This window comes from Octopus sinensis, linkage group LG19, assembly GCF_006345805.1.
Source record: "Octopus sinensis linkage group LG19, ASM634580v1, whole genome shotgun sequence".
NCBI lineage: Eukaryota > Metazoa > Mollusca > Cephalopoda > Octopoda > Octopodidae > Octopus > Octopus sinensis.
Window position 1 is genome coordinate 16,506,413 of NC_043015.1, and position 18,686 is coordinate 16,525,098.

The 18,686-nt window shown below is 34.6% G+C and overlaps 1 protein-coding gene across 4 annotated transcripts in view; it reads right to left on the minus strand.

Moving 5' to 3' along the window:
- Window positions 1-18,686, minus strand: part of LOC115222267 (allograft inflammatory factor 1) — a 137,101-nt gene that overhangs the window by 42,455 nt on the left and 75,960 nt on the right. For 3 of the 4 annotated variants that reach the window (XM_036511113.1, XM_036511114.1, XM_036511115.1), the window contains exons 3-6: window positions 17,712-17,778; window positions 16,002-16,043; window positions 11,397-11,559; window positions 119-224 (exon numbers count right to left, since the gene is read on the minus strand). In XM_036511113.1, coding sequence (XP_036367006.1) covers window positions 119-224; window positions 11,397-11,559; window positions 16,002-16,043; window positions 17,712-17,778 — 378 coding nt within the window. The remainder of the gene's footprint in view (window positions 1-118; window positions 225-11,396; window positions 11,560-16,001; window positions 16,044-17,711; window positions 17,779-18,686) is intronic. The other variant, XM_029792431.2, reaches the window with a different exon arrangement.

Consider the following 18,686-nt stretch of genomic DNA (forward strand, 5'->3'; position numbering starts at 1 on the left):
AAAATGTTAATCACCAAACATGTTTCTTGTGAAACGAAAACAACATTTGCTTTAAAAATAGTTATGCTTTTATGTGACTTCTGGAAAAACAAGGAATTGCTGAGAAGCTAACCCTCACCTTTGATATGTTGACATTGGCAATCATGAGTTCCCTCAATAAACATATCATGTATAAGATGAAAGACCAGATGGCCAGCTTAGGAATAATTCTTTTAGAAATTTTCCTGCAAAGAAAATGAAGCCCATTATCTGTACCATTACTCTTTGGAGAAAATATCTCCATGCTGTATGGATATGTGCAAAAAGAATACCTTTAAAATTCATCACATAAAAACACATTGAATGTAATGAAAAAAATAATAATAAAGGAACCATGATATAAACACACACACATATAAAACGATGTACTAAATAATGAAGTCAATACCCAACTGAGTATACACGAAGGTTTTAGCCGTTTTCATTAAATGAGAAACACTTTCGAATGATCGTTGATAAATAGAGAATATAAAAATTAAAATAAAAAAACTTTCACAGAGATTGAGAGAGAATTAATATCAGCCCAAATAGTAAAACTGGTTTTAAATGTTTTTGCTCATGGATATATAATGCCATAGTTAACACTGAACGTCTACGTACCTAATGCAGTGAGCAAAATTTGTTTAATTAATCTATTTAGCCTTTGCGGCTGAATGCGAAGTTTGATTAAGGGGAGGCAACTCAATTGATTAGAATTATTCCCATAAGGTGCTAAAAACTTGGTTTCAAATATTGGCACCAAGACCAGCAATTTCGAGTCGATTACTTAGATTCGGCTCCGAAAGAATGAAAGACAAAGTCGATCTCGTCAGAATTTGAACTCAAAATGTGAAGACGCACAAAATAACGCTAAGTATTTTGCCTACCGTGCAAACGGTTCTGCTAGCTTGCCGCTTTAATGAATTGCTCTTATTAAACATGTGTAAATACCGCCATAGTCGACTTTGCCTTTCATGCTTTCGAGATCGATAAAATAAGTACTAGTTAAGCACTGGGATCGATGTAATCGACTTAACCCTTTCCTCGAACTTACTGGCCTTGTTAAAAAATTTAAAACCAACAAGTGTTGTATCCCTGGGGGGTGAAATATTATAGGGGATACAATCCATTCTAGATTAAGTTGAGGCAGACTTGGGCGTTTAAAATTTTGAATCACTGTGTAAGCTTTTCTTTGGCAAGCATGGTGCTTTAGTCATATTTCAGTCTTATTAGATGAACTCGGTAAACCATAGTCTTTTCTTTACTTATCAAACTAATAAGAGAATCAAAATTTGTATATACTCATAAAGGTCAGACTACAGCTGATAATTTCCTCTTCATATGTAATTACAGTTTAAATTTTGATTTTTTATTACCCACAAGGAGCCAACGAAGAGGGGGACAATACAATCTGATTTTGGGGACAGATGAGCGAATGGTTATACAAAAAAATGACATTAAAAATTTTACAAAAATAAGAAAATATAATAAAATCGAATGGTAGGAAGACATTACGGATGGAGGGGGGGGGTTAATTCGCATCCCAGGAGCCCCGTTCGCCACTGATACACGAGTTACATCCTGTGTCGCATTCATGAAGTTCCATCTACACGCAACATCCATGCTACATTCTTCCATCGATTTTCAAACATTTTCACAGTCAGGCATTTTCTCTCTTGCCCTATTTTACTTTTAAGGTGAAAGGTGAAGTAATTCACCAAGTCAGCGCCAGAGATGCAAGTGCCTGACTTTAACCCTTCCAGCCTCGTTCTCCAAATTACCTCATGTAATTCCAATTTAAATTGAGATTTCGGAGTTACCTCCCCTATTTCATTTACTTAATGAACCTGTTCCCACTTTTCCTCACTTTTTTCCTGCACCGTATTAATTTTTTTTTTAATCGGTAATTAATTACTTTTGTTTTTTCAATGCTCCCTCAGTTTTTTTTAAAAACTTGTAATTCCGAAGGTAACGACTTATCCAGTTTTCTCATTTTGTTACTGGAAATATATTTATAAAAAAAAAAAAACTTTTTTACGACTTCACGAATAAAGTTTTGAATTTTAAATTCTCATTAAAAGAATTTAGATTTTTAATATCTCAGAAGTAAAAGAATTGAATATAAGTTTCCATAACTACTGTTGTATTAACACTTTATGTTACTTAGTATTTTGAATAATAATAATAATAATAATAATAATAATAATAATAATAATAATAAACGATAATTATTAAAAAATCATTGAATCATGGCAGAACAGTAACAGCAAATTTCGTTGGAATACTACTACCTCACATGTCAAAATGACAATCTGGATAAGCTAGGGTTTTCAGAAAAAGAATACAAGTTATTACGTTTATGTATTTGTTTTGCAACATTCCTGATGTGAAATTGTGTGTTGAAACATTATTATATTTGGGGATAGTCGTGTTTAATTTTTTCAAATAACCACACAGACTACCGGCAGGGGACATACCTCTCAATGGTTGACTGTGGACCGGGGCGGTTGACCATATGGAGGGAGATGAAGACGGGGACTGCAGAAGAAATTGTGAAAGTATTGAATGAGATATTCCTGGAACGAGGCCCCATGGATGAACTGCCTCTGGATAATGGCACTGCATTTCGCTCGGATGTGCTGAAAGAAATGCTTGATGGGTGGAAGGTCAACCGCTTCTTCAGGGCGGCATACCGGCCAAGTGGAAATGAGGTGGTGGAAAGGCATCATCATACCATCAAGGCCATGGCAGAGAGGAGTCACATTTCACCAATCGAGGCTGTATTTTGGTACAATATGTCGCCCAGATCAGGACAGGCTGAGGAGTCGGTGCTACACAGGGCAATATTCAGGTATGAGTTGAGGCATCCGTGTACTGCGTCAATGCGACCCGGGGCAGAGGAAGAGCACGCCTTCGTGCAGGTTGGGGAAGAAGTTTGGGTAAAACCTCCAAACGCACGGTGTACATCACCTGTAAATTCAAAGAATAACATCTCGGTCGATGGTATTCCACGCCACGTTTTGGATATATGGAGGATTGTCCATGCCTCAGAGGATGGGACCAGCAGCAGCGGGCAAGATGAAAACAACACTAGTAGACAGGATGATGAGGCCAGTGGCAACATGCCAGAAACCAGTCCTAGGGTCGCACTGCGACCACAGAGGGAACGGCACCCTCCTCCCTGGTTGGCTGATTATGAAACTAGTTAAGGTGTGAGTTCGGGAGCGGGGAGCGAGTGAGAAAGCCGGTTCAGTGATCTGTAGATCAGGGGGTGTGTGTGGTGTCGGTGGAGTGGACGACAGATAAGGGAGGGCGGAAGTAGGGCTTGCAGGGACCCGGTGCAAGACTGGAGGGCGCATGCGCGGGGGAAGCGGTCAAGGAGCACGCACGTGTGGTGATCAACGAAGGGGCAGTACGAGCTGAGACGACGAAGCGACTAGACGCATTGACTTTGCTGAGAGAGATCTGATCTTCGCTGAGGTAAGGCCCATTGTATTTCCTTCTCTTTTTCTGTTGTCCTCTTCATCCGTCACACTACACAACCTATAGAATTTTCTCAATAAAGCCAAGAGAAAATGATGTTTTATAAACACATTCTACCAGTATTTGAAGTTTAAAACTTTTTAGTTACCTAGAAATTATGTTACAAAGTGCCGTTCAAAAGGAAAAGCTCCTAAAGTTGTATAGTACGTGTGGTTAATTGGCAAAAAATATGACCACCCTCAAATATAAAATAGAAGGTAATTTGTACATTACAAATACAATCTGTGAGTGGAACAGTAAAAATATGCAAGACTTTTCTCAAATTTAAAATGTGACATTGTTTTTATTTACAATCCAGCGATGAAGTTTTTTTATCTTTGTTAGAAACTTACTCCTTCATCAGAGGAGAGGATTTAAATAATTAAAAACAGAAGAGAACATACATGTGTGTGTATGTATATTAAGTACCTTCTCTATTATTCTTGAAAAGTTTTTACTCAGTCACTTATTTAATACTATTTACAAAATCATAACGTTTTTATGAACCACACTAAAGCCTGATCGAGATAATGATAAAATTCTGTATTCAATGAAGCAACACTAAAATAGTCAATTTTTGAGAGTGGAATTTTGATTGAGTGCTTGTCGTGCGTGTCACATTCAATAAGCACTCAATAAAATACCACTCTAAAAGCACTTGACTGGAACCCGCAGGGGAAAAGGAAGCGAGGACATCCGAAGCAGACATGGAAGCGGAGCATTTTGGACGAGCTCAGGACCACCGGCCTGACATGGGAAGCAGCCAAGAAACACGCCAATGACCGCAAAAAGTGGAAAACAACTGTTGAGGCCCTATGTGCCACAAGGGGCAAAAAGGATTAAGAAAGTATGAAAAAGAATTTTATTGAGTAAAGAATAGACTCTCCAGAGTAAAAACATTGCAGTCCATTTCACGAACAGCAGTGAGAAAAAACAAACAGTAAATATCCTATGATATAATGGATCTTTTCGGTTTTGCTGCCAGCATTTCAAAAATTAAAGTTTACCGAAAATTTTAAAATTAGGCAAAATAATACACTTGCCCGAAATGAATTACTGGAGTTATTTCATTTTTTCCAGAAAAACGTTTTTAAAATGTTAAAGAGGTTTAAAGTTTGATCATTTTCACCCAGTCAGGAAACAGGATTTGGAAGCTGTCATTTTGTGCATGACTGCACATTTTGTGGTCAGTATTTGTAAACAACACGTGTTCTGCCCCCGGTAATTTTCTTTGAAGTAAATAAATCTTATTTAGCTGTTATTTTTAGCACACTTCACAACCACCTCAATGCTCAATGACAAAAAGAAACAAACTTTTAAGCATTCAATATACATTTAATGCAAATGCGATGGACAACACGTTACATGCGATAAACCCATTACAATTTAAATATGCTTAAAAACAAACATTTAAGCATTCAATATGCATTTAATGCAAATGAGATGAACAACACACTACATGCGATAAACACATTACAATTTTTAACAGAAAAATTTTGAAGAATTAGATGAAAGTTCCTCGGTGATTTTCTTTCATGCAAATAAATGTTTAGGCATTCAATGTTTATGTTAATTTTAAAATTTGCCAGTAAAATCTTATAAAATGACAATGTTTCAAAAGATGTACATGTTTATATATTATATATGAAATTAAGAGTGAACAAAATATGCTTAAAAAACAAACATTTAAGCATGCAATAAGCAACACATTACAAAATATTTTTTAGGTTGAAAACGAAAGTTAGAAATGCATTCAACTGATTTTTCAAACAAATCACAATTTTCATACATCCTGTGCCACATAAATTCACAGAGACATGAATCTATCATAGAATGGTGAGTGCCACAGCGTTGTTTATAACCTCGCTTCACAGAGGCCCACGTACTCTCCACTTGTTGAGTGTGGGTACCATCTTTCAGGTTAACAAACCCAATGCTGTTGTTCACCGTTCTATGCCCAAAATTGTAGCCATCAATTTCAGGAATGTGAGTACACTCTCCACAAACCGTTGAAAATTGTGGTTCCTGGAAGAATCGAGTAATGTATGCATTCTTCCAGTGTGTCACGATTCCAACATGGCACTGCATATAGAGAAACCTGTCTGGGATCTTTTCCTTTTGAACGGCAGATGTCAACACAATTTCCAGTTAACTAAACACTTTTAAACTTCGTATACTGGTAGAATGTGTTTATAAAACATCATTTTTTCTTGGCTTTATTGAAAAAATTCTATAGTTTGTAAGATATTTCGTCTGAAAATCCGAGCATTTCGGCAATTTTAACCAATCAAATACGTCCATTTGGAGTCAAAACATTCCGTGCTGTATGAATATGTCCTCGTCTAAGAAACAGATTGGGTTTATTTGCATTTGCGAAGAAAAAAAGATACCCATTCCCCATACCTAACCCTAACTCTAACTAAACCTAACCCTAAAATAGATTGAAATGCAATAGATCGATACTGGGTTATAATTATGGGTGACATTTTCATTTGACACCGCTAGAAAAAAATCCCATTTTCCGTAGCGGTGTCGTATGAAATTGTCACCCATAATTATGACCCTAGTATCGATCTATTGCATTTCAATCTATTTTAGGATTAGGGGTGGAGGAAGGGTATCTTTTTTTCTTCGCAAATGTAAATAAACCCAATCTGTTTCTTAAACGAGGGACATATTCATACAGCACGGTATGGTTTGACTCCAAATGGGCGTATTTGATTGGTTAAAATTGCCGAAATACTCGATTTTAAAGTGGAAATATGTTACAACATATAGAATTTTCTCAATAAAGCCAAGAAAAAATGATGTTTTATACACATTCTACCAGTATACGAAGTTTAAAAGTGTTTAGTTAACTAGAAATTGTGTTTACATCTGCCGTTCAAAAGGAAAAGATCCCCTGTCTGGTCATGCGACACATTCCTAGGTCAAACTAAAGTATTTGACCCGAGCAGAAAAAAAAATAGTGCAATAGGTGTACAACATGTAGTAAACGAATATGAAAAAAAATGCAACTCGGGTCAAACACTGGAGTTTAAAGGTCAAGGTCTGAATTTTCCGAGTCCCCTCCCCCGTTCGCCAGCACGCATTGTTTTTTCATATTCGTTTACTCCATGTACACCTATTGTACTATTTTTTTTTTGCTTGAGTCAAACACTTTAGTTTGACCCGAAAACCCACGACACAGTATCCTCTGTTTTCAATCTTTCCATTGTAGAAGCGAAGTTACTGGAGCTAGCTGCCATAATCACACAAATACACGTGCTTCCTCGCAGATAAAAGACTATTAACCTATAAAAGCATATCGTTACACTGAATATGAAATCAATTTAAACAGAATTGATACTGGCAGCCAAACAGAAGAGATCGGGGTTAATGTTTACAACTTGACCCGGAAACGAAAATCAGAAAAAAAATAGTACAATGCGTGTAAAAAAAAATGTGTAGGAAACGAATATATGGGGAGAGCACTTCGGAAAATTCACAAGATCCAAGTTTTTCCCTCATAACTTTTAGGAAAATGGGGGTTTCTCAATGAAATTTTATATATATACCTTTCAAGCAGCATACATTATGATTATAAAGAAATTTGAAGAGAAACTCTTTTCCAAGGGGGTGGGGAGAGGACTTCGGAAAATTCACAAGATTCGAGTTTTTCCCTTGTAACTGTTAGGAAAATGTGGTTTTTTTTTGTTGAAATTTTATATATAAAATATATGTATATGTACAGACATGTTAGAATTTCCCCACAAATTACTTTATAATCGTAATGTATGCAGTTTGAAAGGTATTTATATAAAATTTCATTGAAAAAAAAACCCATTTTCCTAAAAGTTACAAAGGAAAAACTTGGATCTTGTGCATTTTCCGAAGTCCTCTCCCCACATCTTCGGAAAAGATTTTCCCCACAAATTACTTTATAATTGTAATGTATGCATAAGGTATTTATATAAAATTTCATTGAAAAAAAAACCCATTTTCCTAAAAGTTATGAGGAAAAAACTAGGATCTTGTGAATTTTCTGAGGTCCTCTCCCCACCCTCCCGTTGCTTTACAAGCATTTTTTTTTATATTCGTTTCCTATACATTTTTTTTTACACCCATTGCACTATTTTTTCCTGATTTTCGTTTCCGGGTCAAGTTGTAATGAAGTATAAAAGAATGAATAGAGAGTCAATATTTATATTCTGTAAAACTAATTTTTTTAGGGTAGAATTTTACAGGACCGCATCTTCCTAGTGTCTTTAAAGAGGGGTAATAAATTTACTTCTGGCTACTCAGTTCACTAAATGAAGAGTAATATTTATTTAAACGTTTTGGAAATATCTACTAACAAGGAGCATTGGCGGGTGTTTACGAAGAATGATAATGATATCCTTGATCATGAAGTACAAATGACTGAAGAATGAAAATGTTGAAGGTGGATGACGAGCTTTTGAATACAACTATCTTTCGTCCATACAAATGTGCTTAAAATCTACATGTTTGGAATAGGAGACTCATATTACCAACTCAACAGAACAGTGAAGAGAAAATAAATAAACTGTTACTCATTAATAGTTAAAAAGGTAAATTCATTAACTGTGATGCATAAAGATTAAAACAAACTCTAATCCTTATAGGATATTAACATAGATTATTGTATTTTAAAAGTAGTTGTGTAACAAAATATATTCATCACTCTCATGGTATGTATAGGTGTACCTGCATGTATGTACATGCACACACATCATCTCCCTATTTCTCATCAATCCACAGTTTTATTATTCTACTGCTCTCCACTCTTTCTTTCCTGTCAATCATCACTTCCTTCTTCCTGAGCCACTTTTATTTCTTATAACCTTCCCCACAAACCCATATTTACCATCAACCACACCTCCAGCTTTATTCACTACATGATGTGTGGCACCTTGGGCAAGTGTCTTCTACTATAGCCTTGGGCCAACCAAAGCCTTGTGAGAGGATTTGGTAGATGGAAACTGAAAGAAGCCCATTGTATATATATGTGTGTGTGTGTCATTATATCTTTGTTTGTTCCCTACCACTGCTTGACAATCAGAGTTGGTATGTTTACATCCCCATAATATAGTGGTTCGACAAAAGAGACTGACAGAATAAGTATCAGGCTTAAAAGAAAAATAAATCCTGGGGTCAATTTATTTGATTAAAACCCTTCAAGGCAGTGCTGCAGTCAAATGACTCAAACAAGTAAAAAAACAAACGATAAATCTATAACAAGAATGATGTACTCATCATTAGTTTAGATTGCATTTGATAGCTAATATGTTATCCCAGTACAATGCATGTTAAATTTATCCCATACAGGTATCCCTTGCTATCTTAGTCAACTTTGGAACATTTTAGGATGATATCCATAATTGTGTGTGTGTATACACATGTATATGTATTTTACTGTTTTAATGAAAAACCTACATTTTATCAAGAGTTTATCAGAACTAATATACACCAATTCTATTCATATAATGAAAGAAGGGACAATATAGTAATTTTAAACATGGAACTATATGATTTCTGTTTGTTGGTCTTCATCAATGAATGCTAAGGATTATAGACAGGGTTATTAAAGCTTGCTGAAATGAACAGGCAGGAGATGGTTATCAGTAAGTGAAAGCCAAAAGTTAATCATATCCATTAACAAAAGCTACAATTCCATTTAAGTTCTATCTTACCTGTAAATTTCCCAATATGGATAATCATTTATTTGTTTCATTGGAAAAAAGTGAATTTTATTTATTGAAAGCTGATGATACATGACTACAGAATGACAATGTTTTAAAATATCTCCTGTAAGACTATACATGGGTGATTTAGATAGCTTCAGTAGAGGCAAAGAAAACAATTGAAGATGGACATTATTGGATTCTTTAAATTTTGAACTAAAAACTTTCATCAGTGCAAGAAGATAATTACTACTAACTGAAATGATTAAGAACTATATTTTCAATTACAAAATTCATGTGACTGATAACAATTTCATTTCCAAGAGGTATAGATATTTTTTCATAGATCAGTATGGAACATGTACAAGTATGTATGTAGTGAAGTATGTGCATACCTGCATGCATGTGTATGTGTGTTTGTGTAACTATTCAGGGATCTCAGTCAAGCCTGAATTTCATCCACCATCATCACATATTAGCATAATTCCTTCCTGAGACATAAATACCTGATTATAATCTGAGACAGATAATTATCTATTTCAGATCCATCTCTACTCTCCAAGATACACTCTTTAACTTTGCTTTGATAAATAATGCATGTATCTAAATAGAAACACTTACTGCTCTCTCTTGCATTTCAGCAACAATGATTTCCAGTTACTCTGGCTCAGAGACCCACAAAGTTCTTCGAAGTTCATCTGCTGCCTCTAACATTTCTCAAATAAATCTCCAGTTACCATCAACTCTTTCTCCAGCTGCCATCACCTCATTTCATTTTGAAGTCATTGTAATTGGAGAGTTAAACGTACAAAACGTCTGCTGACTCAAGCCCTCCCTCCACATTAATACTGCTGGTGAACACTAAATTGTTTGCCATTCTGAACTGTCTCTCTTATCACTACAACATAGCTTCTTCTCCTCTGGACTAATGGATAGCATACTTTCTTCAACTAAGTCATGTGTCCTATCGTCATCTCATTCTCTCTACTTCACTTCTCAGACCTTGTAGCAACCCCATTTCCCACTCCTTCCTTCTTGGAACTGTAACCCTCTGAAATTCCTCCCCATTTCACAATTTTCCTACAGTTACTAACTTCCAGGTGTTCGAGCAGAACATCAACTACATCTCTCTAACCTATCAAGAACCTTCAAAGATCATGGATATTGTTCCTCTTTCTTTGACTTTCTTATAAAAATATTTATAAGTGAATTACGCCTCATAAAATACATTGTGTGTAAGAAGAATGTCCACTAGGAATGGGAGTCAGAAATTTGGAAAAAAAAAATCATTTTAAAATATTTTCTTTATCCCCAATTTTGTTAATTTAATTATGAAAGATAGAGTTCTTTATTATTCAGAAGACATTTAAAGTCAAACTTTTAAGGATTGCTCATTTGAAGTTTATAAGTTCCAGGTTTAGAAAGTAACAGAGTAGGAAAAAAACTAACAAATATAGAGAACAGTGGCAGTAGTCATGTATTTGCAGAATACTTTCCTAGGGGTATTTCCGTTGTTGCACTTGATTGGTTGAATTGAATGAATACGAATAAAAAATAAAGTTTAGAGAAATAACCAAATAGAGATCAATCAGTAAAGTTATCTTTGTGATTTTACATTATTTCGCTTGTCTTTCCTGCTCTTACCTCTAATTAGATTATATGCTTGGTAGGGAGTTACAAAACAAACCAATAAAAATTAGAAACACTTGGCTTATCAAGTGGCAGTGGAGACAGAAAAGATCAGAAATTTATTATAAAACTTACATTTCTGTGAGTTAACTGTTAAGATTTTAAGAAAGAAAAGAGAAACAGGTACTCTGATGAGTCAATCCATGTAGCTATCAACTGGCATGGGACAGGTGCATGGTTTAAATTTTGCCAGGGGGCTTGTAGCAATTGATGCTTATAATGTCTTTAAAAAACTAGAAAAAAGAGTTACCTATCTACTATTCTTTTGTATTATTTTCTTCTACTATGTGTTTGTGACTGAATGAAGTAAAAATAGTGAACAATATAAAAATATGGAGGGCAATACGTGCAGAGTATGAAACAAATTCCTGTTTCAATCTGTCAGTGATAGGAATATTCTTATGTTCTAACATAATATATCTTACATTTATTGCTACAGTATATCATTAAATAAAGTAAATATGTATGAAAATAATTACTTACAATTTTAAGATTCCAGACTTTTTCCCAATCATCATAAAAACAAAATCATGGTATGTAATTACTCCTGTACCAGTGCGATCAACTTGTTCAATCATCTTCTTAATTTCCAAATGTGTTTTGGCTTGGCCAAGTCTTTCAAGCATTCGTTTCACATCCATAATATCTAATTTTAAAAATTAGAAAATATAAATCAGGCAACAGATCACTGTTGGGGGAGGAAGAGAGTTGTTTTAAATGAACCATAGTAGTTAACAAATAACATTTGAACATTATTGAAAGAATGTTTATTGAGTCAGATGGATAAATGAGTACTAATATCCTTCTCAACATTGTTTAATTTACTGGGGTGATTTGATTTTATGCTACTATATTAGAGTGTTTTGTTTTGGTTTCATTTAAGAGTGGTATTTGCTCATGTCTAACAAATAGGCTATTTTAAGGCAGTTGTCTCTATAATCTTTAGACTTAATTCTTTAAACAATTCAATGAGGTTTTATTCTTCTAAATCTATCAGTTTATTCATTATCATATATCTTTGACTTGTTTCAATCATTTGACTTGGACACTGCCTTGAAGGGTTTTAAGTCAAACAAATTTACCCCAGAAATTATTTTTTTTTAAGCCTGCTACTTATTCTATCAGTCTCTTTTGCTGAACCACTAAGTTATAGGAACGTAAACACACCAACACTGGTTGTCAAGCAGTGATAAGACAAACACAAAGACACACATAGTTATATACATACATGCATATATATATGGAGAGTACATTGAAATCATTAAAAAAATATTAACCAACACAAGACTATATCCATTAAAAACGGAACCAAAAGTGAAAAAATTCAGTCGACCTAACTGTGGCACATGGCCCCACCTTTTGGAGGATTTAAGATTAAATCAAATTTCACCTGTGCCTCGGAAAACGTAATCTATGCCATTACCTGCTTAGGGTATGGTAATCAATATATTGGCCAAACAGGAATATCATTCCATTGAAGAACCACCCTTCACAAAGAACAAATTTCCCACCCACAATACAGACAGATACAGGTCAGTGAACACATAGAAAGGTGTGCTAGGAAACTTAATCCTAACTTCCTAATTTTCCCTTTCTATCAATGTTCACAGAACACCTCAGTACAGCAAAGAATGAACAAAGAGGCAACTTTCATTAATAAATATCATCCACAACTTAACATGAACACATAACATAATACAGAACACTACTAACCTTACCAATAATACCACTAACTCCCATACATCCCATACACCATTCTTATTACAGTATTATATCTACTCTAACTGCACCACATCCAGAACTAGTTACCTCCCTTACACATAATCTTTTTATTCAGAGACTAGTAGACCCAACTCTCTTTGATAATCAGTGCGCTGTCAAAGCCAGTGAACAGTAATTGATGAAACCAGTATGACTTTGAATCCCTTTAACAATTCATAATAATGACTTTTATTCTTAATTCTACCTCAGTTCATTTAATTGTATATATTTATCATTACTTTTCATAAATTTTTTTTGATATCCGATGTGCATTTTCACTTTTTTCTTCTTACTTTCTCCATATATATATGATGAGCTTTTTTTTAGTTTCCATCTACCAAATCCACTCAAGGCTTTGGTTAGCTTGAGGCTGTAGTAGGAAACATCTGCCCAAAGTGCCACACAGTGGAACTGAACTGGGTACCATGTGGTTGGGAAGCAAACTTCTTACCACACAGCCATGTCTGCACCTGTTCAATATTTCTAAGGTTATAATTATATATTGCATTGTCAAGGTGGACTTAAACCACATGGCTTGTTCTTCCTTCTTTTTCCAGTTTCTCTTGGCCTTTCCTCTTTTCTTCTTCCATTATCCTAAGAAACCAAAGGAAGACTGTCTAAAACATTATAGCCATGAACGCTTTCCTGTTGTTGACGGTTTTTTTCTGGTTCCTTTGATACTGGCTCTTTGGTTCACTGAGTGACAAATTTCCCTTCAACCCCTACAATACTTTTTTTTCCCTTAAAATATCTTATTTACTTTCTGCCTGTCATATTAAGAACTACAGATTTCTGCCTCCACCCTGCTCCCCAACACAATTTCCATGATCATAATTTTCAGAATTATGGATATTTTTTAATAAAATTTTTACGAATATGTGTTCTATTATGTCAATTTCGAATATATAAAATCTGGGGGACTGTTTTAGGAGGGGTGGGGATTTTCTGAAAATTCACCCAAGTCTACTTCAATTTGTGTTAACTTTCAAGAAAATGGATATTTTTTAATGAAACTCTCTACATTAGATTCACTTCTTTAAAAAGGTTTCTCAATGTCAACTTCTGGTAATTGACATAAAAATGGCGAAGTCTGTCCCTGTCTAAATTTTAATGTTTTCATTTCAAGTTTTAATTTGCTATTTGTAAACAACTACAATAAATTACTGAAAGAAATATTTACTAAGTTCACAATTTAAATATTCAGTACAAGACACTTTTCAACGTGCTTCTATTTATACGATTTATTCATTCCATCTCCATCTCATTCATTGTTTGAAATATTCTCTCTCTTTCTCTCTCTCTCTCTCTCTCACACACACATACACACACTCCAGGTTTGATTTCTTTATTACACAAATATCACGTTAAAATTTTGCAATTAAACATGTGGTACCCCAAAAAAATATGGGCATTATTTTGCTGGAACTCACATACCTTGTTTATTTACATAAAAATTTTTTTTTTCATGCTGTGTTCAGCTTTATATATTTATAAGTAACACACACATGTGTTTTTGTATGTATGTTGTGTGTCTGTGTGTGTGTGTGCGAGTGAAGCGGTGTGTTGTCATGTATTCATACATACATATTTTCTGTATGTGTATGTGTGTGTGAGAGGGAGAGTGATGTCTAAGTGGCACTCTCTCTCTCTCTCTCACACACACATACATACAAGAAAGATGTATGCCTATTATTTATGTATATACGTAAATGACAACACACCTCTTCACTCTCTCTCTCTCTCTCACACACACACATACATCTCCATTTCATCTGTGGTTTGATATTGTATATGTATCTGTGTGTGTGTGTGGGGGGGGGGCAGTGTTCCACAATTGTCAAAAAACAGCAGAAGAATTTTCTTTCTTGATGCTCCTGGTGACACACGTAAAATAATTGTAACATTACTACTCTCCAAAGTAAGGCAACAAAAAAAAATTTGCAGTTGCCATTGTCTGGCTTTTCTCACAGAAGGACAAACAGCTCATTCTGCTTTTAATTACCACTAAACCTAGTCACAAGTGACAGTCTAATTTGTAGCATAAGCAAAGATTCAGGTTCAGCAGAAGTGTTGTGCCAATGCCACCTTATCATTTGGGATGAATGCACCATGTCACATAGAGGTGCAATGGAAGGTCTTGGTAACACCTTACAAGATATTGGAGGCAACAATAAATTTATGGGAAGATTTACATTACTTTTATCAGGAAAATTCAGACAGACATTACCAGTCATCCTGAGACAAACAAGATCTGATGAAATAAAAGCATGCATTAAGTCTTCATACCTCTGGAATAAAGTTCTGAAATTCTCCTTCAATACTAACGTGCCAGCTTCATTACATGGGGACCAATGTGCAAAACAGTTTTCAACCTGCCTCCTCCAATTAGGAAATGAGAAAGTACCACTTAATGGGAATGGTGATATCAGATTGGCTCATATTGCTATCATGATGAATTCCCCAGCTCAATTGAAGAACAAGGTATTACCAGCCTTAAGTGATGATTATAATTCACATAAATGGTTGTGTGAAAGGGCAATTCTTAATCCAAAAAATGAGACAATAGCAAGAATTAACCATGAATTAACGAATAAGATTCCAACAGTCATTAAGAAGTACAAATCAGTTGATTCAGTCCTTGATGAAAATCAAGCTGTCCATTACTCAACAGAGTTCCTTAATTCTCTTGAGTCACCTGGAATTCCTCCACATAAACTTTTTTTGAAGGTAGGTGTCCCAATAATGCTTCTAAGAAATTGAGATGCTCCTATATTATGCAATGGGACAAGGTTGATTGTGAAGACATTATCACTTAATGTGACAGAAGCTACCATCATAACTGGATGTGCCTCTGGGGAAGAGGTTTTCGTTCCAAGAGTTCCAATCAAACCAACAGACATGCCCTTTGAGTTCAAACAAACAGAATTCCCAGTGCGACTTACTTTTGCAATGTCTATTAATACAGCTCAAGGTCAGTCTTTGAAATCTATTGGCTTGATTTTCTCATGGCCAACTTTGTTGGTTGCTCCAGGGTAGGTTGTTTGCAAGACTTGTTTGTCAATGCTCCAAATCAGAAAACAAAGAATCTTGTTTACCCAGAAGCTCTTACATAATTTCCTTCAAACATATGTGGTAGAATTTATCTCCTTTCATAAAAGTGGTAAATTTTGTATTTTTGTTTATTATTATTATTATTATTATTATTATTATATTATTATTATTATTGTTGTTGTTGTTGTTGTTGTTGTTGTTGTTATTCTTCCAAACTGTAAGGAAAAATTTCATTCCCAGGCAAGTTAAAATCAAAAATAAATAATTTGTACTCACTAAGATCACCACTAACATCTTGATCAAACTGCATAAACTGACCTGCAACAAATATAGATATTTTATTGCAAGATATTGAAAAACAAAGTATGATAATTATTTTCATCTTAATTATTGCTATTACTATGATGCTAATGTTTTAATTATAAATATGATATTTAGTTAGCATTTGTTCATCTATTTATTCATATATTACTAGTTTGTCAAAATGATGTCAATTATATTAGTTCTGAACAATATCGATGTATAGATGTCAATAGTTCTTTCTGAATAGGCATCAATTTAATATTTTTCATCTTTCTTTTTTTTTTTTGCCAATGGTATACCTCTTGAATCATTTATATCAATAAATATGAGTATCTTTAAAATTCATCCATATAAATATGGGTAGTTTAATTAATTTTTCAAAGTTTATTATTAAAAAAACTATGACAACTATAAACCTTTCCAAGTTTCACCTTAAATTTATGTATAGTAAACTCTACAGATACCAGTTTCTAAGATCTTGCATAAAGAATCTAATTTTAATCATTAAATCTGAAGAGTTTGTGGAAGGATTCTTCAAAAAATCAGAAAAATTCTCAGTGTTAGCATATTGGTTTCAAATTTTGGCACAAGGCCAACTATTTCAGGGGAGGGGTAAGTTGATTAGATGAAGCCCAGTACTTAACTGGTACTTATTTTATTGACCTTGAAAGATTGAAAGGCAAAGTTGATCCCAACAGAATTTGAACACAGTACATATAAAAGGATGAAATGTCACTAAGCATTTTGCTTGGTGTGCTAACAATTCTGCCAGCTTATGCCTTAAATAATACAAATGTTGTCAATTTTTTTCATGATGATATGAGAGCATAATTGATTAAATGGTGGAATGAAATAATATTGGTTTCAAATTTTGACTGAAGTCCAGCAATTTGTGGGGAGAGGGTAAGTTGATTACATCAACCCCAGGGTGCAGCTGGTACTTATTTTATCAACTTCAAAAGGATGAATGTCAAAGTCAGCAGAATTTGAACTCAGAACATAAAGACAGACAAAATGCCACTAAGCATTTAACCCAGCATGCTGATGATTCTTCCAGTTTGCTGCCTTAGGCATGAGGTAATATTAAAGAGCTCTATACCAAAATTACTGAAATGTTTTATTCTTGACATTTAGGGGAATTAGATTTGTGATATTTACACGTATTCAGTCATTGTATTCTAAAATTATCAATCTGGGAGCCAATCTGTATTGGAAATGGTTTATATTGGATACCTTTAACAGGCATTGAGCTTTTGCAAAACTGTTATAGTTTAAATTTCCTATGAGTTTTAGAGGTTTCCTTCAGCACTGAACTGAATACTTACAACAGATATGATTCCATTCAAGGGTCTGGAGGCCAAAAGAATTTTAAAACCTAAATGAAAACTAACAACCTAAGTTTTTGCATCACAATGTTATCCCAAATATCATTTGTTAGAAAATATCTATATATAATTCTGCCTGTAAATATAAATGAAGATGAGACCCATAAGGTAACTTTTGTAGTGGTTAGAATAGTGTGTAAATAAGAAAGAGTTTATAATGTTACCACAATATTTCCCGTTATTAATATATTTCAGTTAAATCTACATAGTAGACACCATCAGTTGCTAAGGGATTAAAAATAATCTACTTATGATAAATGTACCCAAAATTGTTCAAAATTAAAATAGAAAATCTTACTTTTATATCGTATAAGTTTTTCTTCAAGATCTTCTATATCTCTGTATGCTATATCATCCAGAAATTGCTGCAAAAATATGATTTAAAAAAAAAGCTATATAAAACCACAGGTTTCTTATTAGCGTTAGAATTTACTACAGTGAAAGACATGAAACAAAAGATTAAGACAATAGGAAAATCTTGGAGGGCAGGTGTATAAGTTTAGAATATTAACTTGTTGGGGGATGCATAAAACTAGGAAGCTAACTTTTGTGACATGTTCATTAGTTTTAGTGGTATTAATTTTAGTTTTGATCATAATGTTTTTGTTGTTGTTGATATTGGTGGTGAGTGAGTGGTGGGTGCTGAGGGGTTATGGGTTTCTTAAAGATGAGACAGTGCTAGCTGCTTTCCATGCCATACCACCCTTAACAAAATCATAAAACATGGTCTAGATGCCACAGGCTTCCCTTCCCAGCTCAGGTCAGCAGGGCTAGACTGGAGGCACAATGAAAAGCCAGACAGTATTTTCCTCTTCTGTATTGGTAGACCCCTCATCTGGGACACATTCTCTAGCTGCAACGCCTTCTTCAGTGGCAACTTGGTGTGTTCAGCTACCAGCTCAGGCTTTGCTACTAGTCAGGCTGAGAAAAGCAAACTATCAAAGTATCAGTTGTTCTCTGATAGGTTTATGTTTTGAGCCTGTGGCAGTAGAGACCTCTGGTGTTCTTGGCTCCTGGACCACATTGCTGTTCACTGCTATCAGGGCAGAGATGGCTATCCACAAGTGCAAACCCCGGGAGTCAGAGTATCTGTTCTAATGAATCTCCCTCACCATCTTCCAGGGCAACAACTTTTCCATTTTGTCTACTGGGACCATGAGGCAATTTGAATTACAGGAAATCAAGAGAATGTAAGAATTTCATTCTTTACTACATGAACAATAAAATTAAGAAAATGTACTCCAGTTTAATCCTCTAACATTCAGATTACTCT